Below are 27,274 nucleotides of genomic sequence, written 5' to 3' on the forward strand. Positions count from 1 at the left end.
TTAAAAAAACCAAACTCTCAAGGAATTGGTCATTCCACTTTTATGAAATTCTTCCATACAAAAAGAAAAATAGAAACAGTCCGTAATTCAAATGTGGTATGGACAATATAATCTTAATTTCTTTTTTTTAAAATTTTTATTTATTTATGATAGTCACACACACAGAGAGAGAGAGAGAGAGAGGCAGAGACACAGGCAGAGGGAGAAGCAGGCTCCATGCACCGGGAGCCCGACGTGGGATTCGACCCCGGGTCTCCAGGATCGCACCCTAGGCCAAAGGCAGGCGCTAAACCGCTGCGCCACCCAGGGATCCCTATAATTTTAATTTCAAACAAAAGTAAGAGTAAAAAATTATAGGCCAACCTCACTTAAGAATTGAGAATCAAAAATCTAAACAAAATATACATGGAATTAAGCAGAATATTAAAAAATTAATATATTTGACTAAGTTGAATATCCCAGAAATACAATAATTATCATTAAGAAGGTTAACATAATAAAGGTGGAAAAGACCTCAATATTCTCACCTCATTAAATGTATTCAACTGATATTTATTTAGGACTTAGTCTATACTTTTTTTTTTTTTTTTTAGAGTATTTGTGTATTTATTCATGAGAGACCCAGAGAGAGGCAGAGACACAGGTAGAGGGAGAAGCAGGCTCCATGCAGGGAGCCCGATGTGGGACTTGATCCCGTGACTCTGGAATCACGCCCTGAGCCACCCAGGCACCCCAGACTTCGTCTATAATTACTGCAGGTTTTCCTTATTTTATTTTTAAAGGCTAAACATGAGAATGTTTGATAACTTTATGAAATCTAGAAATAGTGGAATGTGACCAAAAGATGGAAAGGAATACACAGACATTAAAATAGTGCCAAGGTGACAGAATATTCCTTTAATATTGTTAACATACTATTTATACAAAACGTATTACTATATTAAACTCTCAACCTCATTTTAGCCGCATCTTATTTTTAAATTCATTTTAATGGTCAAATCTAAGTTTCATTCTTGGTCCTTGTTATATGTTTATGTATACTTGCTTTTCATAAATTCTAATGGGTTAAATGTAGATCATAATTTACAGATATGCATTTATGAGTATCAACCTAAAAAAGAGAATATGCCTATTTATAACTTGACATCACTTTCATATGCATTATTTTTATCTTTTAGTTATGTTAGGTGTAGAAAAGGTAGCATTTTTCCACTTAGTGGATGAATAAACTCTCATTCAGAGAGTGAAATAACCTAGTAAAAGTTACAGCAGGTGGTAATAACCCAAACTTAAAGAACATTGAAAAAATAAAGGGAACAAACTGAGGAGGGGAGGTGGGTGGCAGTTTGGGGTAACTGGGTGATGGGCATTAAGGAGGGCAATTGATGGAAGGAGCACCCGGTTTATACACAAATAATGAACCACTAAATCCTACCCGTGAAACTAATAATACACATTAACTAAATTGAATTTCAATTAAAAATGTATATAGATACATATATCCCAATGTGCCAGGCCTTGTGTAGTTTGGAGTATACAATGATGATACAGACCTTACAACTGAATATTGGTTTTCAAATCAACAATCACCTAAAATCACCTAGATTTGTGGATCAGTTTAAGTCAGAAAAGATCCAGGTGCATTGGCTTTACCACGTAGGAGCCATACAATGTTGGACAAATCGCTACCCTGATACTCAATCTGGAGTCTCAACTAATACAATCCAGAGCTCACAGCACACTGCCCTGCCTCACAGAGACTCTGCTAGATGATCTGACCCTAAGACTTTGTAAACTATGACACCATACATGTACCTTATTCTCCAAAAGCCAAATCTTAGGCATTTTCCATTAGAATCAGAACATTGTAAGTAGCCAGCACACAGATCAATTATTCTAAAAATGTCCCTACAGGGCAGCCAGGGGAGGAAAAATGAGGAAACTCGGCTATTTTTAAACACTTCAGTCAACATATGAGGCAACTGTAGCACCAAGATTGTGATTTATTAACCCAGTCCATGGCTGAAGCACCAAAATCTGAGTCTTCGATCCATGTGGGGTTTCTTTTACCATCAAATGCTGAATCCAAGGGTGTATGTTTGCCATTTTTTTATACTTGAAGCAGTTTTTTCTCTCCCTCATTCTTAAGTCCGTGCTTTAAAATACCGTTTGGGAAAAATGAATAAATAAAAGTACCGTTTGGTTAAAAAAAAAAAAAAAAAAAGTATACTCTTTGGTCTCTGGATTTCGGAGGGTAGTGATCTGCAGAAATAAGAAACAAGCTGAGCATCCCGGGGCGGCCTTGGGCGCAGGGCGTGGTCCTGGGGTCCTGGGATCGAGTCCCGCGTCGGGCTCCCTGCGTGGGGCCTGCTTCTCCCTCTGCAGGTGTCTCTCATACATAAATAAACAAAAGTAAAATGCCTTCAAAAGAGAACAAAAAATAATAAATAAGAAACAAACTTACTGAACGACGCAATCTTAATACATGTGGAGGCTCTTTAACTTAATACGTGTTGAGGCTGTTTAATACAGGTTAGGTCAGAAAGGCCAAAAATCCCAGCTTTAAACTCCAAATAGGCCTGTTAGCTTTCCAAACGAAGTGTTGTTTCTCTGTTTCTTCTGAGCACACCTGCTCCAGGTGACAAGCAGCAGTACCGAGAGGAGGCGCTGGTGGTGGTGGAGGTGGTTGGCGGGAAGACCTACAGAAGTAAGGCGTGGCGGCAGCAAGAAAAAAACCAGGTGTTTATAGTCACTTTGGGAAGTGCGCGTGTTCGGGGCTGCGGGCCGGGCCGGGCCGGGCCAGGCGGCACCCACCCGCGCCGAGCACCCCCGAGGAGGACGCAGCCCCTAAGCTGTCCGTCCCGGCCCCCGGGCCCAGCGCCAGCAGCAGGTCGGTCCAGACGCTGAGGCCGCGCACTCGGAAGGCGCCGTCCCGCGCGCTCCAGGCCTCCAGCGCGGCCAGGGCGGCGTCCTTGAGCGGCGGCGGCGCCCGCGCGAGGCTCAGGAAGCGGCCGCGCAGCTCGGCCCAGGACACGTGCGCGGGCTCGGCGGCCTCCCAGCGGCCCGAAGGCAGGTCGTAGCGCAGTCGGCAGCCCCAGCGTGCGAGCTGGCGCAGGTAGGCGCGGCGCAGCGCCGGGTGGCGGGCGGCCAGCGCGGCCAGGCGCGCGGCGGGGAGGTCGCGGCACAGCGCGGCCAGGGCGTCGGCGCGGCCCAGCAGCCAGCGGAGCAGCTCGCCCGGCGCGGGGCCCGCGGGGTCCAGCAGCAGCGCGGCCGCCGCGGCGCGCAGGAAGGCGGCCCGCGGCGCGCGCGCCCACAGCCCGTCCAGGAGGCCGCCGGCCGGCCCGTCGCGCAGCCGCCGCAGCAGCAGCTCCGCCTGCGTGCGCAGCGCCGCGTCCTCGGCGGGGCCCCCGCGGAGCAGCAGGCGGACGGCGCCGCGGCGGCGGGCGAGGCGGGCGAGGCGGGCCTGCAGCGCGGCGGCGGGGGCGGGCGCGGGCGCGGCGGGGCCCGGGAAGAGCAGGCGCAGCAGGCAGCGGTGCGCGGCGGCGCCCAGCGCGCGGTTCCCCAGCAGGCGCGCCGACAGCACCACGTCGCGGCCGCCCCAGGCCCCGAGGCGCGGCCCCGCCCGCCGCCGCCCCTCCAGAGCCGCGCGGAGCCGGCCGTGCGCGCGGCGCAGGTAGCGAGCCCACTGCACGGCCCTGCGCACGGCGGCGGGGCCCCAGGCGCTGACCGCCGCCGTGCGGGACACGGCCAGCACCTCCGAGAAGCGCTCCAGCTGCTGCAGCAGCGACTCCATGCGGCCGCGCGCGCTTCCGCTTCCGCGTCCGCGTCCGCCCCGGGCACGCCGCGCCCCCGCGCGCCGATTGGGGCGCCCGCGGGAAGGCTCCGCCCCCCGTCCGGCGCTATTGGGCCAGCCCCCTGCCAATCGCACGGGGCTTCCATCCGGGCATCCTGGGCCCTTGAAGGCGGGAGCTGGGGGGAGCCCGCCGCTCTTAAGGGGGCCGCCGCCCTTAAGGGGGCGGTCGGGGTCGGCGGACAATAAACCCGGGGCGCCGCAGGTGGGGGCGGAGCATCTCGGGGAGATGCTCGGGGGTCCCCGGCGTCTGCACGCTTCCTTCCAGTTGGGAAGCAACCCCCAGTGGAAGTTTCCTGAGCTTTGCCTGAGACGGTCTGCCGAGTGGGTCATGCCAGGCATGCTGCTCCACAGTGGACGAAATCCGTAGTTGATTCAGTTTAGTTTAAAAAAAAAAAAAAAAGTGCTGACCTCCCATTAATTGATTAATTAATTATTTAATTAACTAACTAACTCTCTTCGATTCCGGGCCTTCATGTTGCTGGTTCGTTATATTAGCACTGGAGGCCCAGTTTCTTTGAAGGAAACCAGGAAATTTCAATATTGATGCTTCATTAAAAATATTTTTTTTAAAAAAAAGAGCTTAAATTTTCATTGCAATATTGCACCTTTTTTTTTTTTTTTTTCGTTTTCATTATTTCCATGGCAAGGCAGCTTAGTGGAATTTTATTTCATGCAAACGACTAATGGAGCAAAATGACAAGGGGGTGTTTGACTAAGACTGGGGCAGGGCACGGGGGAGAGGAGGAAGGATCTGTTTCTGGAGGGGCCCCTGGATTCTTCACCCATTCATGCACTTAGCAGATATGTATTTGCCACCTTCTAGAGGTTGCACTTTTTTTTTTTTTTTTTTTTTTTTTTAGAGGTTGCATTGTTGCAAATGCCCACAAGAATTTCGCTTCCTGATGTTGGTGACATGGCTCAGGTGAGCGGAATTGACAGGCTTGAAAACACCGGCCAAAACTCTAATTGAAGCCGACGCAACTGATGTTTTGTCTCAACAAAAGGGAAAGAGAAATTTAAGAGGGGGAAGAAGCATGTTTCATTTATTAGAATGAGTATTCCTACATCTTTTTTTTTTTTTAACGGACAAATAAAGTAGTGATGCTTATGTTGTTAATTCTTTTTTTTTTTTTTTTTTTTTTTTAAGATTTTATCCATTTATTAGAGCATGGGTTGAGGAGGAGGAGGAGAAGCGGGCTCCTGGCTGAGCAGGGAGCTCAAGGGGAGGACTTAGTCCAGGACCTGGGCCCACTGGGCCACCCAGATGCCCTTCAGTTTTTGATATTTATCAACCCACACTCATTTCGTCCTGTAGTATTACTTGGTTTTAAGCCCAGGATACCATATACCCTAAAATTCTTTGTATTGACTCCTAGACACTTTGAGCCCAACGTGCAGCCTGCCTTTGGGAAATATACAGCCGTCACTCATTCGTTCATTTATTCCTTTATTGATCACTTATGTCTCCTCATGTAGACACTAGGGATTTAGTGATAAATGTAGCTCTTGTCCCACTGGAGGGGTTCACCTCCTGACATGGAAGAGAGACCTTAAACAAATGGCCTGAAATGTGATGGGAGGATCTAATAGAGACAAGTCAGGAAGACTTACCTGATAAGGGAGGCCTCCTGAAGAAACTGGCTTTTCACCTGAAAACTCAAAAGCTGAGGGTTGAGAATTGTTTTCATGGCCGAGGGAACCGTTAGGTCGCAGGTACCTGAGTTGAGAAGGTCTAATCCATTCAAGGAGGTGAAAGAAATTCAATAAAGATGCCTTTAGTTCAGGATGGAGTGAGACCTTATGGCAAGTTGTGTTCATATTAACATTTCCAGTCTCCCACCTTTCCACTTACCTGTTTAAAATGCTATTTTATTGTAAGTCCTTACTTGAGCATTATAATGTGTAAATTTATACATATTTCCCATTAGCCTATTTTCAGTAAACAAGGTCTAGGAAGTTTTCCGCTTTAGAAGAAAGAAAAAAACCTGGGGTTTAGAGCTTCTCTTTAATGTTCCATTTAATTCAACAACCTTCAGTGAGCATTTACTGAACTTCTACGAAATGCAAAGTGTTGGGGGTTGGAAGATGATGATGACAGGGCTTTCCTTAAACATACAGTCTTGAGGCTGGAGTGGGGAGGGACACGAAAACACACTTAACGGTAACGCAAATCACATGTCCTATGTTTTAAAAATTGTAAGAATGGTTCTGGGACAGGCCAGTTGTAAACTGGGGAGTTTGAGGAAAGCTTTATAAAGGACCAGTACTTCATTTAGGCCTTAAGCTGTTTGAGCAATCATGGAATAAGGGAAAATTCAAATGAGAGAAATAGTAAGGTAAAACAACATGTACAGTGTGGTCTACAATTACCAGGAGCAATCTCCAGCTTCCTGGTTCTGATCCCTAAATTCCCAGGGTAGCCGTAAATTAGGACAGCGGATAGAAGGCCGAGTTTCAGATTTTTGTTAAAACGTGGTAATCATTCAAACCGTGGCGGTTAAGCAACATCAACAGCTGAGGTTCAGAAAAGAAAGGCTTCCACGAGAATCCTACCTCATGGGGTCTTGGGGAAGATGAAATGAGATAGCAAATGCCAAATGCCGTACTCGGTTTCTTGACTGTCTCTTAATATCCATTCTACAGTCACTCCCACCCACTTTTTTTTTTAAAGTTTTTTTTTTTATTATTATTTATTTATTTATTCATGAGAAACACACAGAGAGAGGCAGAGACACAGGCAGAGGGAGAAGCAGGCTCCACGCAGGGAGCCCGACATGGGACTCGATCCCGGGTCTCCAGGATCAGGCCCTGGGCTGATGCCAGGCGCTAAAGGGCTGAGCCACTGGGGCTGCCCACTCCCACCCACTTTGAATGGTAACAATGCGATTTGGAATACTGACTTCGCCCAAGGGTAGTGCCTGGTAATCTTGAACCAGTCATCTTAACCTGCCCCTCCTTCTCTTAATTCAGAATTGATTTAGGAAACCAGTCCTAAGCCTTTCAATGGATAGCGTTTCCTAATGACAGAAATTCTTTCAACAATGACCAGGTGAATCATTTTCCATCAGTTAGGCCTAGATGACTCAGAGGATGCTTTCTTACTCTTCAGAGTTGATCGAGCATGAACGCTGAGCGTGAGCATTGACCAGTAGGAAGAGGAAGTGGCAACAGGCCGAGCGTATACAAGGTGAGTAGCAGGCACGCTAGAGTTTCTGTCTTCCTCTTGATATTGCTATATATTTATATGAAGCCCAAAGCTGCCACAGCCATCGACTTCCCAGGGCCTAAAGAATCTCAGAATCACAAAGACTACGTTGGATCACAACAATGCTAAGACTAACCCTGTTTGGGATCATAGCCCTAAATGTTCCCAGTTGTGGGGTTGTGTGGGTGTGTTATTTGTTTGGTTGTTTGGGTTTGTTGGTTTGCTTTTGGCACATGTGCCAGTTTCAGTTTCATTTTTGTCACTTTCAGCTACGTGCACCCAACTAGTACAAGCCTGTAGAACAGCGTATGACATATATAAACAACAAACACTGGCACTTGTTATTATATAAGCCTCCAAAGTATACATCTTCCCACATCTTCCCTAAATTCCACTCGTCCCAAGTGTAAAAGAGCGACCACCGACACTGGTATGGGCAATGGTGAAGAAGACTTGATTGAAGAGAGATGCATCTTGCTGCTGCAATATTTACTCTTGGTCCCGTGAGTTTTCTAATACAATGTTGTTCAGTGGACTATAAAGACTAGAAAAGTCGAATTGGGTTTAGTTTCTAGGTCAGGTCTACATTTTTGTTTCTTTTAAGATATACAATCAGCCAGAAATTATAGGAGACAATGCAGCTGAGCAACCAACAGAAAAGAAATACTCTGATATCTCCTTATTCTACTCTGGAAAATGCCATATTTACACATCACCATATTAATTTCAGCTATGTGGTTGTTGAAATAATCTTTGTCTATAAAAATAAGTAAACCTGGATGCCACATCTTCAGGCAAGACAGACATAGAGGGCTTTTCCTTCATCCAGGAACCTGCTTCATGGGAGGAAAGTGTTTTGACCTTTTTACAGTCCCTGGGGTGGGGGGCAGATATGCTGGGCAATGATTACACCTTCATCCTGACCCCATGACCTCATTCAAAAACAGGGGTAAGAATAGGGTCTCTGTATGCTTCAGTAACAACAATAAATAACAAGCTGGCACACCTTTTAAAAAAATTTATTATTGAAATACAGCCGACATATAATGTTATATTAGTTTCAGATGTACAACTTAGGGAGCTGACAATTCCATACATTGAGCAGTGCTCACCACAATAAGTATAGTTACCATCTGTCAAGTTGGCACAACTTTTGAAGAGAGATCTCTCGTAAAAACTTTGCAGACACATTTGTCATTTTTTTTCCAACAATGCAATCCATCTTTCTCGGGAAAACTGTCCCGGGTGAGGGGCCCAGGAAGTCAGCGGAAGGGTTCCAGATGTCCAAGAAGGACAGGGCGTCACCCTAGTGAATTCAGGGGAGCTTGTTGGAGAACTCACCTCGTAGGCACAGGTGTAGGATGTCCCCTCCAAATCTCTTTTCCCACAAATTTGAGACACTCCTTTCCACTTGCACCATATGTGGCTTTAAGCAGCCTCAAAGCTGACAGTAGAAAGACCACTCTAACAATGCATCTATGTTCTGAAAATCGGAACTTCCAGAAAAATTTTGAAATACTTGATACGAGAAATCTTCAGATTCAAAATCCATTTGCATCATCATGATAAAGTTTAACACTATGTTGCCTTTATAAGGAAAGAAGAGCTTTTCTTTAAAGACTATCTCATTGTGGGGGTGCCTGGGTGGCTCAGCCCGTTAAGCAGCCAACTGTTGGTTGATCTCAGCTCAGGTCTTGAACTCAGGGTTGTGACTTCAAGCCCTGCACTGGACTCCACGCTGGGTGCCTATTAAAAAGAAAAAAAGAAAAAAAAAAAAAAAGACTAAATATATCTCATTTCTTATAAATTTTGATTGGCCATAAAAGTGGTTTATCTGTTTCATTAACAACATTTTTAGTCAGTAGTGACTCTCAAGAATATGAAGAGAACTTAACGTCTTAAGCATTGTGGACTGACCCTGCCAAACATAAAACCAATATGCAAAACAAAACAAAAAATCATGGAATCAAGATTTTCTTGCTAAAAAATTTCAGAATTTTAAATGAAGAAGTTTCACGTAAATTTAATATGTAGAATCATCTCTGTACTAGCGTTCTAAGATAAGAAAGTGAAAAAAAAAAAAAAAGCTTTTCCCACCCAGTATTTTATGCATGGCTCCCGAACCCTCTTTGTTGACTGCTAGGTGCCACCATGTGAAAAGGGTGGAAAAGATTGCTGCACATAGGCATTCCAAGGCAGTTAGCTAAAGAAAGGGAAACAAAGAAGGGACATTGCAATTCTGCAATTCAAATTAGCCTTATGTTTTTGTAAATAGAATGGGGAGAAAGTTCGTTGGCTCCTTATTTTCCTTTTGTACTTCCCATTTCACTTCATCTGTTTTCTCTTCCTTTTCCCTGCTCTGCACAGAGGACGGGTCTGACCCTAGACTGTGTCCACCTCGTCTCCTACCCTCTTTTTGCTGCTAAATTGACCAGTGAGAGGCATCAGCAAGCAGTCAGAAGGAGAAGAGACTTTTCTTTCTCTGCTCTCTGCGAAGGCCTCAGAATTCTTGTTCCTTCCTCTAAAAGTTCTAGAAGTGCCCCCTGAGTTTTGATAGCAACTATTGTTCCCTGCAGCCCTGGGTACTTCCTGCTGCTACTAATCCCTGGATGCTTCCCCATGCCTTATTGATGCCCTTATCCCTGGCCATACCTTTGTAAATATTGCCCTGTTAGATTATTTTTAAAATCCCTGCTGACTGTGCCTGTTTCCTGCCAAGACCTTGATGGACACAGTTATTTGAATTAACAGAAGTCTGTGAATCCTAATACCATCAAGCAGTATATGTTTAGGGAACACTGAGTAGTCTAGCACCATGATTCCCAGATACCTTTCTTTGCCATACACTGCTGCTAATCTATGACAAAGTCATCATTATGACAGTGATACATGAAAAATATGACAGAAAATGTGAAATGTTTTCATAAACATAATTTAAGCAAAGGGGGGGAAAGCATTTCATTGTAAAGCAGTGGTGATATTAAGTGGTAATTTTGTGTTTTCGTTCTTTGGAAAGATTAAAGTTTGCCACTATTATCTCAGAAACCTACTTTAAAATATATGTGTGAAAAAGAAAATAATAATAATAAAATAAAATATATGTGTATGTGAGAATAGATGCATGTTTACATCTGGATATATAGACTATAAATCTGTGAAATCCAGAACTCCGAAAATCGCCTGTCGTGGTGTAGGAAATGATAGCAGAATTTGTGAAAACCTTGGATCTGTGTTCAATTGGCAATCAAATGCTATTGATAGTTTTGGAGCACAAGAATGCCTACGATCATGAATGCTCTAACATAATGTAGACAATTGGTGGTAGCCAACGGGGGCAAACGGCTGGAGAGGGAGGTCCAGTAGAAAAATATTGCAAAAGTCTGTAAAACGACAGTTTCACTAAGGAAGCAGCTGAGCAAACATGAAGGAGGGGTGGGGAGAGGGTGGTAAATAGATTGGAAAATTCTTTGTGAAGAAGAATCAATTCCTTAATGGAGAGGAGAATCAAAATTACTAGGCATATTCTCTTGTAAGTGACTGGCGACGTCTCTTTACCTTTGGAATGGAATGCTTGGACTGGTATTGATTTTGACTGATACAGTTTTGAGAAAAAAAAGAGAAGAAAATAAAAACTCATAGCCAAACATGGCTAGGCAGAAATTTTTATCCCCTGGATTATGTATATTACATAGTAGAACAAATGATTTTTGAGTAGTGTGATAACTCCAGGAGACATCTTGATTGCCTGAGGATGGAGTTATTGAAAACATGGGTTGAATTATGCAAAAAGAGGAATTTAGACCAGAATCTCTCTCCCCTTCTTTAAATAATCTCTAATGCAACTCCCAGAATCTGAACATTTACCGTGATATGTCTTGCATTCAGAAACTACTGAAATAATTGAATTAATCACAGTGGAAGAAGCTCTCCAGACTTTTATCATTTTTATATTTTGTCCACCGTTTGGCACGTTTTTGCTTTTGCTTTTTTTGTTTTTGTTTTTCCTTGGCACATGTTTTGAAAAGAAATTCTATCTGTAAGGGACAATGATGAAACTCATGTTGGCATTGGTTGAATATATCATTTAATATAAATATATCATTTAACACTATATATTAATAGATTAAACACCCTTCTCTATTTTCTCTATTTATATGTATTTGTATAGAAGTAAATGAGATGAAATTTCTTTTTTTAAAAAAAAGATTTTATTTATTTATTCATGAGAGACACACACACACAGAGGCAGAGACCGAGGCAGAGGGGGAAGCAGGCTCCATGCAGGGAGCCCGACGTGGGACTCGACCCTGGGACCCCGGGATCATGCCCTGAGCCAAAGGCAGACGCTCAACCACTGAGCCACCTGGGTGCCCCCTAGATGAAATTTCTAGTAAGAAGATGCTTGGGCCAAATAATTGAATTACATTTATTTTTAAGATTTTTCTTTTACAGTTGGTGATTTTTTTTCTAATGTCCAAACCAGAAAGAAAAAAAAAATATGAATCAGTTTCTCTACTTTCGAATTAGGAGTTTGATTTCCATGCAGGAGAGCTCTGTAGTAATGTCTGGATGCCTGTATTCTTATCCCACAGTTATCAGTCTCTTGCTATATAACTACCTGCCAGGAAGGGCTTTTTTTTTTTTTTTTTTTCTGGTTCAATAACTTTTTAAATGTCTGTTGTTCCCATTTTCAAGTCTCCAAAACTTTTATGTGAATTCTTTCAGCACATTTTTTTCATTATTTCCCAACCTTCTTTTTTTTTTTTTTTTTTTTTTTTCTGGATGGCTGAAGTTTCCAGACATATAACCTGAAATGTCCTGAGAGAATTAACATATAAAAAAAATAAAGCTAAGGAAATGGAAAGCAAAGTATACATGTATAATACATGCATATAGACACATAAAATCATTTTAAATTTTCCTTGAAAAAGCAATAGATAAATCTGATTTTTCATATTAATATTCTCTCCACTGAGCAGCAAATATGGTAAAAAAGTCATCAAGAAACCTTCTTGTTTTTAATAACTTCCAGACCTAATCTTAGTTCTTAGATTGGGCTAGTCTGTTAATATCATTAATGTCAAGAAATGTTTTCCCCAAAGATTCCTAACATTGCAAAATAAACTGGCTGAAATAAGCCAAATAAGTGATTAAAACAAAATTCACAGTATCACAGAAACGTTTTATTGGAAGGTAAAAATTCTTTCTGGTAATGTTTTTATCAGTAAGTTACACAATTTTAAATATAAAGGGAGGCTTTAAAGGGAATATTCCACCATCAGATTTGAGGGAAACACTCCATGGGGGGGGGGGGGACGTTTGAAGCAAATGTGCTGTAACTGATATTTCTTTTTTCTTGATTCTTTTGAATGGATTAATGAAAGTTGTAATTTTCTTACAGGTTGTGTATCATTACTTACACTGACCCAGTGAGTAAAGGCCCCTATTTCTCGGTATCTTAGAGTATCATGAGTCTTCTTCACCTTTTCTCTAGTTGATGTATTTTGGTGTTCATCTATTTTATGGACACTGGGCATAGAGGATGAGATGTACACAACCGAGCAGCATCTCTTCTTCCAGGATGTGTTCATAATACCTGTAGCCACTTAAAGACATTTCAGTATTCCTTAGACAATCTGGCATGTCAGAAAATGCCAAGAGTTTAGAACAAGACAAAATTGCTGAGGGAATTGTAGGGTAGGAGGAAAAAAGTACTTATAATAATAAAGGCAAGGTTTCAGAAAATACATGTAGCAACTTAAATTTGACTACATAATGGGAAACATTGAGGAACGTTTTCTTCCAGGGAGATTTTTGCCTAAACAATAACGTTACTGAGATTCTACAAAGTCAGGGATTTCAACCAACAATATAATTTTTGAAGATTTTGAAAATGTCAAATTTTCTAGTCAAAACTTTTGTGTATTAAACATTATAATTTTTAAAGCATGTCAACCTAAGTAAAGAGATAAACTGAGGCAAGCTCAAGTTCCCAGAAATTGAGTTTATTCGGGAATAGCAGAGGAATTACAGCTTGGGAAGGGGATGCTGTAGCAAGCTACATACAGGTGAATCCATTGAAGGTTTGGAGTGGGCTGCGTTTATGGCCCAGGAGCGCAAAGAGTAGGGAGTTCACTCATCGTCCAAGCAGTAAGTGCATTGGCTTGAAGATGGAGAGGGAGTCTTAGCAGATGTGAATTGGTCAGGAGGTAAATCTTCCTCTTCTGTAAAGCAGGCATTTATGGGAAATCAGTCTCTCGGCTCTTAAATTGGGTTCTTCTGAGGGTGCACTCGTGAGATTCCCCATTTCCTATTTCCTGGCTCCATTGTTGATTGGAATTCATTCACCAAGGTATAATGTTCTTAACTTTTTCTAGTATTTTCTGTCGATGGTGTTCTTGGTTGTAAAAATACAAAATACACATGATTTTACTCCTCTAAGTGAGTAAAAACAATTTGATGTTTTTATCCTCTGCCCAACCAGGAGAATATCTGTGAATATTCACAATTCTGTATAAGGAGAAATGATTGAAGTGAACTCTGTGTTCTCCTCTAGCTTTGTAATGTGACAGTTCTAATTAGTTTTTTTTTTAAATAGATTTGAGTAAAAAGGGAAAAAAAAAACGTAATTCAAACAGGATGACTGAATATCTCTACAGCGAGCATGAGGATGGGCTTGCCGCCTTTTGCCTATGCCAGCTGCCAGGTTTTCCTTTACTTTCCTCAACTTTTTCAAACTTAAAGTCCACTAAATCTAGCACTCAAGTTCTAGCAGTTCAAGTATTTCCAACTTTGAACCCATCGATGTGTTCTTGAATTTTGTAATCTCTTAAGGTATATGGTTGAGGAACCTAAACTATGAATATTATTAATCTGATACCTAGGTGATAGGAAATTGGAAGGACTCCCCACACAGCATTAAAGGAAATAAGCAATTGGAACTGCCAAAAGAAAAGTCTGTTTTGAGAAAGGTGGGGTGTTTGGGAAACACAGTCATAAAACATCTGACTGACTGTGTTAAATGGGTTTTGTGTGGCGTCTCTTTTAGAAGGTAATCCAGAAATCAAAAACCTCCTTCACACACCAGCTTAGTGAAGTAGTATTAGCACCCTGCCAAGTTTGTTTTCTCTTTCTACACTTTCTTCCCTCACTTCCTCTTCCTTCCCTCCTTTTCTTTTTGATATTGCTCTTGTTTCTTTTCTTTTGTTCACTCCTTTGTTTTTATATATGGTCAGAGAAAGACTCACCAGCTTCTCTGAATACAAAGCACTCAGAAAAGGGAGGTAATATTATTTTGTGTAAATTGGAGCAGTGAGAAATACATGCAGACTTTATTTTATGATGTTTTCCAAAAAAAAAAAAAAATGCACCTTACCTCTATCTTGACCAAAGTAATCTTATTTCTATTCCACAACAGTCTTGTTCTTTCTTTCCTCAGCCACTATAGGACTAATGTTTCTTGCACCTGGAATCATTGTCTTCCCTTCTGCTTTGCGTGAAACACTTCCTACCATGCTACACAACCTAAGTCCAAGCCTACCTCCTTTATGAGTCTTTCCTGATAGCTGCAGCTGAAAGTAATCTGTTTCACTTGCAGATTCCTATAACACTTGTGGTTGGACTGTTAATTTGTCATTTGCTATTTACTGCCTTTTACTACAAGCTAGGTTCCTTTTATGATGCAAACAGCATAATAGTTTAATGACATGAACCTCCTGGATCCATTACCAAGCTCCGTATATTGCTACTACAAGGGTTCAATAGTCCGGGTTCATTGTGTAGGGACTCTCCTCCACAAAAACGGCACAAATACACGAGCTGATTACATTTTCAAGCGGATGTGTGCACCTCAGCTCTAACTTTCACCTTTTTGAATGGGATGACTGTGTCTTAAGGACGTTTTCTAAAGTCCACAATAATGTTTATAGTACTTTGCAGAGTGCAGGAATGCAAGATGATGGACTGGAAAGGATATGCATTTTCTTACATGGTAAGACTTCTTTTCAACAGACGTTGAGCTTCTAAGGTGGAGGGACTAAGGCTTTGAACCTCTGGTTCTTAGCATAATCACTGTTACATAGTTGGTACCAGTGTTGCTTTTACATTAGCCTTGGACAAGTTACTTAACTTTTCTGAGTCTATTCCTTCATCTATAAAGAAAAGATAATAATATGTGTCATAAGGTTGTTAGGAGGACTCAGTAAAATCATGTTGCAAGGCTTCTAGCACATTACTAGTACACTACGTACAATTCCTATTAGAGAGTTCTCTTTCCCTTTCCCAATTATGTGGCAGTTTTCAACAGGATCCCAGGAATCTTTGACACTTCTCCTATTGAAAGGATAGACCAATATTGCACAACAAAAAGGAGGCTATGTGCCTCCTGAGGCTAGACCTGAAAACGTCATGCAGCTTCCATGGTTTTCTCAGATGGCTTGCTCCAGGACATTCCTCTAGCAACACTCCCTCTAGGAATCTGGCCACCATGCTGTGAGCAGGCCAATTCACATGAAGAAGCCTTCAGTCATCCAACCTCAGACACCAGATGTGTGCGAGTGGCAGAGTCTGCAGGATATTCCAATCCCTGAGTTTCCCTACCTGAAACCCCAGGCATCTTGGAACAGAGATAAGCCATCCCTGCAGTGCTCCGTGTGATATTTTCCATAGGGTTTGTTAGCAAAATTATGGGTGGTTGTTTTACATCGTTAAATCTGGGGTGGTTTGTTACACGGCAATAGAAACTAGAGCATGAGGTGTTACCTGGACGAAGGTGCTTAATTCAAAACCAGGCTAAAGACTATGAGGTCATTATCACTTAATGGTTCAATAACATTTTAAAACCCCTCCAGTTAGAATTATTTAAATACTTTCCTTCCTAAGTAAGTGTAAAATAACTTGTAAAGTAACTCATAGGTTCAAGTGATAGGAAATAAATAATAAATAATGTAAAAGTTGCCCCCTTTTTTTTTTCTGATAAAAAGGGACATTTTTCCCAATGTGTAGTATCTCCCTGGACCTTTATTATGAAACTAATAGATAGATAGACTGTAAAGAGTTAAATGGGTTAACTGTTTAGTCCTCATGGTTAGAAAATAAAAATTTTCATTAGAGAAAAAAACCTATTGTGTGATGCGTACGTCTGAATTAATAACCACATCTGTTAGAAAATTAATTGAATTGAAACTTGAGTTATGTGTTTAAGAGTTCAAACTTTTAAATTTCGTATCCAACACTATCTAAAATCTGGTCAGAGCCTCATCCCAGCTTCTATAAACTGAACACCCAGGCTCTCCAGACTCTTCTCATTTCCTGAAGACTGTACACTTTTGCACTTCCACTCCTGGGCTCACCTCCCCTGCATTATCCTGAAAGTCACCCCACCATGTCGCCTGCCCTGATTCCCAGAGACATGCTGCCCTTTCATCACTTCGTTTTCCTGTAGATGGTCATTTGTATCAATATTTAGCATTTATTTCATTCCACATTAGGCTCATTCTTCATGTCTGCTTCCTTCACCAATGGAAGATTTTTCAAGGGAAAGATTCATCTTTGCATTCCCACAGGACCTATCTTATGTACTTAATAAAGATTTCCTAAATGATAAAAAATACAGATAGAAAATATTCAGAAGTAAGTTTATATAATATGGCAAGAAGCCTTCCCAAAACACTATCCGAATCTCCATCTGTTCTTTAATTCCAAAATTTGTTCAAAGAACTTGAAAAGCAAGAACAACAAGAAAATTACTGAACTTTGTTGGAATCATAAACTCCAAATTGTAAAAATTGCCAATTTGCTTTGGAAAAAATTAGTGTCTCAGGAAGACGTCTGTATAATTCCCATACATAACGTGGTTCCACAAGCTCTGCCTCAGTGAAAAAAATTAATGTACGGTTTGGCAGGCCTCACAAATGCCTCATCAGCTCACTCAGCAGAAAAAAAAAAGTTAAACCAAACCATAAAATGTAAATAATATTCCTTCTTGGTACAGAGCCTAGCTTTATTCCCTTACCTTCTGTGTGCCTGGCACAAATATTTAGGTTAAATATTAAATTTTCATTAGGAAAATTAGTGCAATCATTAAAGGTGAGTATGTGAGATTTTATAAGTCATTTAATAATTCCAAGGAGGAGTGTTAAGTAAACTTTTTGTCTGTAGCATGTTTTTGTACTTTCTGTGCCTCTTGGATCATACTTTTTCCCCTATTATTTCATAGAAATATTATTTAGTAAAAAATAAAAATATCTTTATGTGGCGTCATATTGTCTGAATAAGACTGCAGACCAAGGTTATTCATCAATAAGGAATGAAAAATGTTTCAAAACAAGTTGGAAATTTCTTATTTCAATCACATCTATAATTTCTACAAACCTTAAACCAGAGCATATACTAGTTGTTGATGTCTCCTCTGATTCTTGACTTAGAACTTGGGTCTTAAACTTGGCTATATTTCCTGAAACTTGAAGCTTTCCCTAGTCTCCTTATGAGTTGCAGCAACATATGTCATTAATGAAGGGAGTTGGGTAACTTTCCTGCTATTGTTCTTAATTCAGCACATGACAGACACCAACCACCAATTAAGGCGATCTGCCTAAGGCATAGAATGTTGAAAATAAATATCTGATGAAGCAAAGAGAATGATGTAAGAAAAAGAAAAAAAATAGAATATGATCATGTAAAAAAGAGAAAAAAAAATCGAATGAATGTGAAGAGAATGTTCACATATTGGGGAAAAAAACCCCAACAATGTATAATCCAGGTAACTTTTAAAAAAACAATTACTGGAATTAAAAAAAAATAAATAAAAAGCACCGAAAAGGAAACCTTATGCTTTGACAAATCCACAACCAAGTGGTAAGGCAAGATTAACAAATGAAAATCATCCCCGTTCTTTGTTCATAGGCTGCAAGATATATGAGCTAAAGAAAATTGCTGACAGTGGAAATGGTCACAGGCAGTTCAAGTTACAGTGGATATCATGCAGAGGTATTGCTTATTATTTTCCCACCGGAGGTGTCGGTCATGAGTGTGTGTATGTGTGTGTGTGTGTGTGTGTGTGTGTGTGTTACTTATAGTGCTTACATACATTTATACTCTACACTGGATATTTTCATTTTTATTCTATCAAAGCTTTAATATATTTTTTAAATACTTTATTTATTTATTCATGATATACAGAGAGAGAGAGAGAGAGAGAGAGAGAGAGGCAGAGACACAGGCAGAGGGAGAAGCAGGCTCCACGCAGGGAGCCCGACGTGGGACTCGATCCCAGGTCTCCAGGATCACGCCGTGGGCTGAAGGCGGCGCTAAACCGCTGACCCACCCAGGGATCCCAAAGCTTTAATATTTTTTTTACTCTTCTTTAGTTTTCACTTTTAGAAAGTATTTTGAGGTGACTTACAAACATTCACATGACATATGATTAGTAGATTTCTATGGAAAGGAGATAGCGGGAAGGAAGGAACATTCTAAGAGAGGAGGACAACGAAGCACAAAGAATCTGGATATCACATAAGAATAATTCTGGAAATTGGAACAAGGTGAAGAAAGGGAAGTAGGATAAAACCAGAGTTTTCCCTCTCCTCCATCCGATTTTATAAATTTAACTTTTCATGGCAGGACACATCAGAACGTGGTGACCCTAGATGAAAGTCATGACTCTTTGTTACAATCCAAAGGAGAGGACGGTGCTGGGCAAAGCCCCACCAGGGCTTGCACCCTGGGACACGGTAAAGCAAACTGTTACGCGTGGGGGATGGCTTCTGTATGGCAAGCTCAGTGGCTTTACAAATCTTTTCAGAGCTCCCAGGGGACTGGATATTTGGAATAATTTTGCAAATGTAAGGTAAAGGGGCTCTGCTAATTGTCTGATACCTGGCCCCAGGGAGATTAGGGCAATTGTGGGTGGATATTTCCTCTTCACCTCTTTCTCCTGTGGTGGTTAATTTTATGTGTCAGCTTGACTAGGCCCAAATATTGATCTGACATCATTCTGAGTGTTTCTGTGAGAATGTTTTTAGACGTTTTAAATGTTTTAATATTTAAATCGGTGTATTGACCTCCCTACTGTGGATGGGTCTCGTCTAATCAGTTGAAGGCCTGGTTGACTAAAAAGAATGACTCTCCGTTGAGTAAGAGTGAATGCTTGACTGATCTTGAACTAGAATATGGCCTTTCTTTCTGCCTTCCTGGGTCTTGAGACTTCTGGACTTCATGTTGGACCTACACCCTCAGCTCTGCTGAGTCTCCAGCTTGCCATCTCAGCCTGTGGATCTTGGGACTTGTCAACTTCCATAATCACAAGAACCAGTTTCTTATAATCATCTCCTTCGGTCTCTGGGCTATTTGGCCTGCTTATGCTGTGGGACCTAATTAGCAAGAAGCCTTCCCTAACTTACATCTATCCTCTCCTGCAGCCAAAGCCAAAAGGAAGGAAACTATTTCTAGATAGTGTTTGAAATCTTCTCTTGACTTTTCTTGGTTAGAAGCTTTATCATCGTATCTTCTGTGTTCCTTCAATGAGTTCTTTATATTGCTATAGAGTATTTGACTTAATTCTTTGTGACGTGGAGCCCTTGGCCCCAGGGGCAGCTCATCTGACCTTGAGTTAGGACACCTGACACAGGTGGTCTCGTCTTTTCAAAAATGATTCTGTTATTTTTCTGAGTATTATTGCATTACTGTATTTTAAAATTTGAACATCGGTTCATTCTAATTTTATCTCAGAAGTAAAACTATTAATGTATGGGCTCTTCCCTCTCTTTAAAAAGAAAGAAAAAAGAAAGCATGGTCAGAAGGAAAGAAGAAGAAAGGAGGAAAAGAAGGAAGAAAGGAAGGAAGAAGGAAGACATGAGGTCAGTCCCACCCCTGCTGTTCACTAGACCATTTTCCCTACTAGGTTGTGAGCTCCTGGAGAGCAGGCCCTGCAACTTCACGTTTATATAACAAGTGCACACACAAGGCTGGAGGATGGATGGATGGAGGGATGGATGGATGAATGGATAAACCATGAAGCCATTGGTATAAAATGGTATAAAATGGGAAGCCATAAAGTGAGGAGGAGAGAAAGATTCAGAGAAAGGGTTCATAAAATTTTTCACTCTTCTGTGTATCTAATGACAGTAATGTTCCTATCCCGGGGTGGGGGAGTAGATTGTTATCATGAATCAATGAGATGATTTAGGGGCTCAGTAATAAAATACCTAACATTGACTTGACACTTGCTGTAGGTCAGACAGCAAACTAAATGCTTTATGGGTATTATATAGCACTTGAGTCATGCCTATGAGTGAGGAGCTATTTGATATCCTCACTTTATGGTTGTGGAAACTGATAACTCAAAAGGTTAGGTGATTTGCCCATAATTTTTAGGAACTAAGTGAAGACACTAGAATTTGACCTTGGTTTTGTCTGTCTCCAACCTGGACCCTTAATTACAATGCTAACTGTAATGACTATTATTTTTACAATTTAGCATGTCTCCTTCCTTGACAGCTCCAGTGGGGACAATGACTAGTGAAAGCTCTTTGCAAATCTCTCAAGTCCTTGTGGCCACTGTGACAGCAACAGTATTTTCCTCTGCCAAGAGAAGCCCCTGACCCCTTCCTGCGCTGCTCTCTCATTTTGGGGCTGTGACACCTTTTGTGACCTATTGCCTAGTCTAGAAAAGCCCTTCCATGAGATAACTTTAAGAGCCATTTCTCTAAATGTTTGGTGTAAATCAGAGATTGGCAAAGATCCCATGTTCGTAAACTACGTTCTAGTTACAACAATGGAAATTTCAGCAAGTTTTCTCATCCCCCAGCAAAGTACTCCTAAGTTTGTCATTATCGGTGTTCTTAAAAATTAATGGATAGCTCGACCAAAGTCTACCTGCGAGAGAGTCCCAAGAAAAGTGATTGTAAAACGTCACTTGTAAATTTTTCTATCCATGATGACGCAAAACCAACAGCTGCCACCATCTCTGCAGAATTCCCATTTAATTCTCTTTTGATGCACACACTTTTATCCGTTCCATCACCCAGTGAATACCACTTCTTCTCTTTCAGATATTCCATGGTTTATGGCTCATTTATTCATTCACTCCATCATTCAACAACCTTTGGTTGGTACTCTGTTGAGTACTTGATATGCAAAGATGGATTTAACTGCTCTCAAGGGACTCACAGTTTAGTGGGGGGGTGGGGATAGAGATGCATAAGAAAATCACCGTGACGCTACATCATAAATGAGATACAAGAAATGGAAAAATTCTCAGAGCACAGCAATATTTCTGCCAGAGAGATCAGGAGAGCGACAAAGAAGACGACTATTAAGCTGGTCCTGGAAGAATGAATCTGATTTCTTCCAAGGGAGAAAGTAAAAGGTAAAAGATCATTCTAGTCAGCATGAGCAATGGCATGGAGGTGTGAGGGTGTATGATGTTTGGGATATTGTGACATGACATCATGTCAAGTCCACTGCTAACAATATATACGCACATCTGGTTTGTAGTTTATAATGAAATCGTCTGTTCACTGATACCCTATCTTCATTTTGACTGATATTCTTAGTTTAGTTTCCAGGTCGTTTTTTTTTTTTTTTTTCAACTGTGGGTTGTGAAATATATTTAGCAGTTCTTCAACAGCATTTCTTTTCAACTGAATGGCATAGAAAGACTAGAATAAAGCCAAGTAGAAAAATATCAGAATAAAATTAAAAAAAAATATCCAAGTGCATTGATAGAGGAAGGTAAGTACTGTTCTGTGAAACTGCGTGGGTTGGTCGTGGGTGTCTGAGTGTGTGTCTATGTGTCTGTTCCATAATGTATTTTTTATTATGGGTCACAATAAAAAAAAAGTTTGAAAGCCACTGAGGTAGTAATTTTTTTCTATTACTTTTCATTGCACTCGTATTATATTGGTTATGATTAAACCTTGAGTCCAAATCAACCTTGGGTTTTAATGAAGTGACAAGTGACACAGACTGACCTCATTTATAAGCCTGGCACACAGGCAAGCATCTGTTTTACTGAATGCTAGTTACATTTTACCAGATGAAATGATTCTAGCTTGGGACTGAAACCATCATTTATGATGTTATTTTAACATTATTTTTCTATTCTGAGTTCCAAACTACTAAATTAAAGACAATATATAAAAATCTAACCAATTAGTCCTAAGTTTCCTAAGAGACTGGCTTTTACTGTAATAGTCATTTTTTCATTCAACAATTATTTATCGAGTGCCTACTATATACCCATTGGCGTTCTAGATGCTGGAGATAACAATGGTATAAAAGAAAGACAAGATGATCGAAATAAAAATATTTTACATTAAACACTCATTATTAAATTTGAGCTTGCGATTAGGATGGCATGATATTTTAACAGAAGTTTTAGGAACAAGCCATAAGAATATTTAATGAAGGTAAAATAAAAAGCCCAATTCCAACTTGAACGAGAAAAATCACACAACAGTATGTACTGTATAGGGGACTTAAAACTAGATGAGATAAATGGCATATTTCATAAAACGATTTTAATCTATCCCCTGTGTAAAAATGAGAAGACGTGGCCTTATATATAGCACACATTTTGCAAAAATATGAGTCTTGAACAGTAGGGAATGAATATCGATGCTACTGTTGTGCTGTGCTTATAAAGTTTAAAGTTCTCCATTGAGAGTAAAGCAATAGATTTTTTTTTTTTTAAGTAGCATGTCAAACTGAGTAAACCTTGAACTTTTCCCATGAAATTTCTCACTTATTCTTTGTAGTTTTATATATGAGTGGTGATGAAAAGTCACAGCCTTTACCAGTTATCCCTAACAGTAGCTGTAATTACCATATTAGGACTTCTGTCTGCCTTAAGACATTAAAACATTTTATTTCAGTATATATCAATGGAAGGCCTACCCTGTGGGCCAAGCTGCTAGGGAGGGAAATATAAAGATGTTCAACATCACTGATAAAGGATTTCAGTAAAATGTAAGTGCTTTCACTTATTCCATTGCTTCATGTGCTTCTCCAGCCCCCCTGCACGTCTTTATGCTGCTTTCAGCATCATCATTCTCACTTGCTTCTCCAGCCATCATTTGCCACCGTTAAATGCCTTTCGCAGTTATTTAGAAATATAAGAATGCCTTGGTCACCTTTGCAAATTTATTTTACCCAGTATCTCTCGCCACGTGATTTAACGTCTTCCAACACGCCGACAGATCCCCCTCATCCAGTGAAAGTTTGCCCTATGTTACAGAATAAGTGAGTATTTATTATTTCTATGGGGGAGAGAAGAGGGAGAAAAAGGGAGGGGGACGTGGAGGAGGAGGAGAGGCTATCCTAAAGATGAGGACAAAAATAATTGTATTGTTCATTTTCTGCATATGTATTTTTTAAGAGAAAAGGTCCAGTTCATATGCGAGACAATATTGAAGGTTTAGAATGCCCAAAACACATATTAACCCCTAAACTTTCAATATGAGAATCCTCTAAGCTGTGATAACTTACAAAGAAAACTAACCTGAATCTGGCTTGACTTTTCTTCTTTATGCTGTCAAGCTTCAAGAATGTATTTAGACTTTTTTTTTTCTTTTTTTTACCTTGTTAGATGAGGAATTTGTTTCCTTCACTTTCACACTGCAGAAGTTATAGTTGAGTCTGTTGGGCCATGGTTTCCCAAGATGAATACGTTCAGATTGAGACCAAGGCAGGAAAATTCTTGGACAAAGAGTGTCTGACAAATGTACCAGTGGCCAATTGGAATACATAAACAGAAATCTGATTTTGTAAATCACAAAATGAAATCAAACAGGAGTTGTTAAAAATGCTGAAAAAAATGTTAAATGGAAATATTATTTTCATGCCTCTTTAGAAATATGTATTATTTCTCTTTTTTGAAATATTTTATTTATTCTGAGAGAGAGAGAGAGAGAGAGAGAAAGAGTATATGAGCAGTGGGAGGAACAGAGGCAATGGGAGAGAGAGAATCTTAAGCAGACTCCACACTGAGTGCAGATCCCTACACAGGGTTTGATCTTACAACCCTGAGATCATGACCTGAGCAGAAATCAGGAAATCAAGAGTTGGTTGCTTAACTAACTGAGCCCTGTATTACTTCTCTTTTGACATCAAAAGAATATTCAACACAATGCTCAGATGTTAAGGGGGAAAAAATGCATATTTCTCCTCCGCTTTTCCTTGTTGGCTCTTCCTAAAAGGACAGAGGATCTGCTATAAGGCCAATACTAACACTAAAAATACCTGGAAAGGAGGGCCTTGGAGGAGTCATTTGAATGACTATGCTTTCCCCATGCCTCTGTTAAGCTTCCTTATTTTCCTACACTGGGTTGAACACTGCTCCTAAACCAACAAAAATATTGCTTTTTATATTATCAATATTGAACAATGTGACAATATTTATATCTGCAGAAAAATAGGACATACAATTTTCAAAATTCATGGTGTTAGATTCTTTGAACTCTTATTATATACCTCGATGATACTTAAATTAACCATCTATCGGCTGATGATATTTCGATCATGAACAATTATCGAGGGTGTTTGGTCTTTTTCCTAAATGGCACAGATTCAGAAACTCAAGAGACTTTATTGGAATACTCAGATCTGGTTAAATTCTGAGAAATGTCAGCATCATTTGCTCGAATTCATCACTAACCCGCTCTGTGTGCTTCGCTGTTGTCGTTCCTGTGTGTCTGAGCGACAACACAGGCTTTTTATAATGTCATTTCTCCTTCAAATGAAGAGTGGTTCTTTTCACTGGCTTGTGGGGAGCCCAGGAGGAATAGGGAGCTGCCAGCTGCAACATCAGACCGAACTAAGACGAAAAACCTCAGAGCTCAATGCCACCAAACTTCAAAATCCTTTGTCCCTTTCCTCTTTACTTGTACTACCAGCTCCAGCAAGCAACTGATGCAGTTTCTGGATGTGTTAAAGCAAGTAACCCCTTCCAGATGAGAGCAATAATGAATGCAAAATGCCTTTTTGCAACTTTGCAACTCTCGACATCACTTAGCTATATGGATCTACAGGTAGTTTCTATTTTGGGGGGTGGGGGGTGGGGTGGGTAGGTTACTCACTACGCTAAAACAGAAAGGAGGTCCAGGAGAGGATCGGACTACCTGGGCCAAGGCCATCCTATGCGTCGGTCGGAGATGCACAGGCGACTGATGGACACGTAAACGAAAGCAAACACAGAAAACGTGGTCATTGGGTCGGACTCTGGGCGGAAAGCGGTCACTGGCCGCCGTGGGGACCCTGAGCGTGGGTAGCAGAGGTGGGGCGGGCCTCGCACCTCCGTGCACGCCACGGGAAGACAGACAGCAGTTGGAGAAGACAGACAGACAGACAGCAGTTGGAGACAATGGCCCACGACCTATGCAACATACAGCTGAGCTGCAGGCGCGGGGAGGGGAGGGCGGACTTGTGTTTCCTTTTGCAAAAGCGAAAACAGCCGTGAGCTGAGCGCTGGCTCTTCCAAAACCTGCAGCTGAAAAAGAATCGTAGGAAATCAGATCGTCCAGTTTGGAACGGAGGGCGGCCGGGGTGCTGGAAAGCTCTTGCCCCTGCGTCTGCAGAACCCGCGGCCAGCGGGGCAGGACTTTTCCAACACCCAGTTTCAATGTCGAGCTAAAGCCCCGGGCTGTGCTCAAGCCCCGGAGTTAAACCTGGTCCCCTCCCGCCGCACCCCCGCTCCCGGGCCGCGCTGGGGGCCCGGGGCTCCCCGCCCCCCCCCCTGCCCAGGGCGTGCAACGCGATCTCTCCCCCTGCGAAGGGGAAATCGGCTCCCCGCGGGGCCGTCCACCCGAGAAAGTAAGCCCTAAGCCCCCGCTCGCTCCACGCGGCCCGAGGAGCTGAAGCGAGGTGTTCCGGGCGGGGGCGGGGGCGGGGAGGGGGCGGGGGGCGGGGGCGGGGAGGGGGAATCGTTTTCCCAAACAGCAGCGAGAGGAGCCACCAGAGAAGTATGAGGAGGGGCCGCGCGGCTGGAGCTGCCGCCGCCGGGCTGCTGGGTGCGGAGCGCGGCCGCCACGACCTGCGCCAGGGGCCCCGACACCCCGCGGGAGCCGAGCCCCCCGCCCCGCGCCCCGGGGGCCGCCAGCAGCCAGCTCCGGACGCGGGGTGAGCCGCCGGCCGAGCCGCTCCCCGCCGCCGCCGCCGCCGCCAGGGGTGCGGGAGCCCTGCTGCAGGGGCGCGGGGCGGGGGGCGGGGGGGACGGGCTGCCCCGACAGCCCAGGGGGCTCGTCCCGACGCGGCAGCCGCCCGGGAGCCCTGCTGCAGGGGCGCGGGGTAGGGGGCTGCCCCACAGCCTAGGGGGCTCGTCCTGACACTGCAGCCCCCAGGAGCCCTGTTGCAGGGGCGCGGGGTGGGGGGGGGGCGGTGATGCCCTGACAGCCTAGGGGACTTGTCCCGACGCTGCAGCCCCCAGGAGCCCTGCTGCAGGGGCGCGGGGTGGGGGGCTGCCCCACAGCCTAGGGGGCTCGTCCTGACACTGCAGCCCCCAGGAGCCCTGTTGCAGGGGCGCGGGGGGGGGGGGCGGTGATGCCCTGACAGCCTAGGGGACTTGTCCCGACGCTGCAGCCTCCAGGAGCCCTGCTGCAGGGGCGCGGGGTGGGGGCTGCCCCACAGCCTAGGGGGCTCGTCCCGATGCTGCAGCCCCCAGGAGCCCTGTTGCAGGGGCGCGGGGTGGGGGGGCGCCGGGGATGCCCGGACAGCCCGGGAGCAGGGGTGCGGGGTGGGGGGTCCGGGCTGCCCCGACAGCCTAAGGGGCTGGTCCCGACGCGGCAGCCGCCCGGAGCCCTGCTGCAGGGGTGTGGGGGGCGGGGGTGCCCCGACAGCCCAGGGGCTGGTCCGGACGCTGCAGCCCCCCGGAGCCCTGCTGCAGGGGCGCGGGGGCGGCGGGCACGTGAGCTGCGGGGCGCGCGGCGGGCCTGGTGCGCGGGGAGGGGTCTCCGCGGGTCCCTCGGCAGGCGGGGGGCGGAGGAAGGGGCGCCGCGCGGCGGGTTTGGGCAGATACTCGGTGTTTTCGCTGATGAGTTTCACAGCCCGAGTCGGGTTTTCTCCCGAGCGCTCCACCCTCGGGGCGGATTTCGCAGGGCGGCCGGGCTCTGCGCAGCCGGAGAGCGGCCTTCGGGTCTTCCCGGGGGGGGGGGGGGGGCGCCCTGCCCGAGCCTTGGGGGGTCCGAGGCTGCGTCCATCCTCCCGGGGGGGCCAGGGGACTTGTC

At 43.2% G+C, this 27,274-nt stretch overlaps 2 protein-coding genes across 3 annotated transcripts in view; one reads left to right on the top strand and one right to left on the bottom strand.

Annotated features, from left to right (window-relative positions):
- Positions 1-871: 871 nt before the first annotated feature.
- On the bottom strand, positions 872-3,793 carry FANCF (FA complementation group F). Its single transcript, XM_038568128.1, has one exon. The coding sequence runs from the start codon at positions 3,791-3,793 to the stop codon at positions 2,750-2,752; it is 1,044 nt and encodes a 347-aa protein (XP_038424056.1). The 3' UTR covers positions 872-2,749.
- A 21,998-nt stretch (positions 3,794-25,791) lies between these two features.
- The window catches only part of GAS2 (growth arrest specific 2), a 128,333-nt gene continuing 126,850 nt past the window's right edge, over positions 25,792-27,274 (top strand). The window contains exon 1 of one of the 2 annotated variants that reach the window (XM_038569267.1): positions 25,792-25,865. The gene's annotated coding sequence lies outside the window, so the exon portion shown is untranslated. Of the gene's footprint in view, positions 25,866-26,070; positions 26,172-27,274 lie in introns of those variants that run through there. The other variant, XM_038569265.1, reaches the window with a different exon arrangement.

Source organism: Canis lupus, chromosome 21 (assembly GCF_011100685.1).
Source record: "Canis lupus familiaris isolate Mischka breed German Shepherd chromosome 21, alternate assembly UU_Cfam_GSD_1.0, whole genome shotgun sequence".
Taxonomy (NCBI): domain Eukaryota; kingdom Metazoa; phylum Chordata; class Mammalia; order Carnivora; family Canidae; genus Canis; species Canis lupus.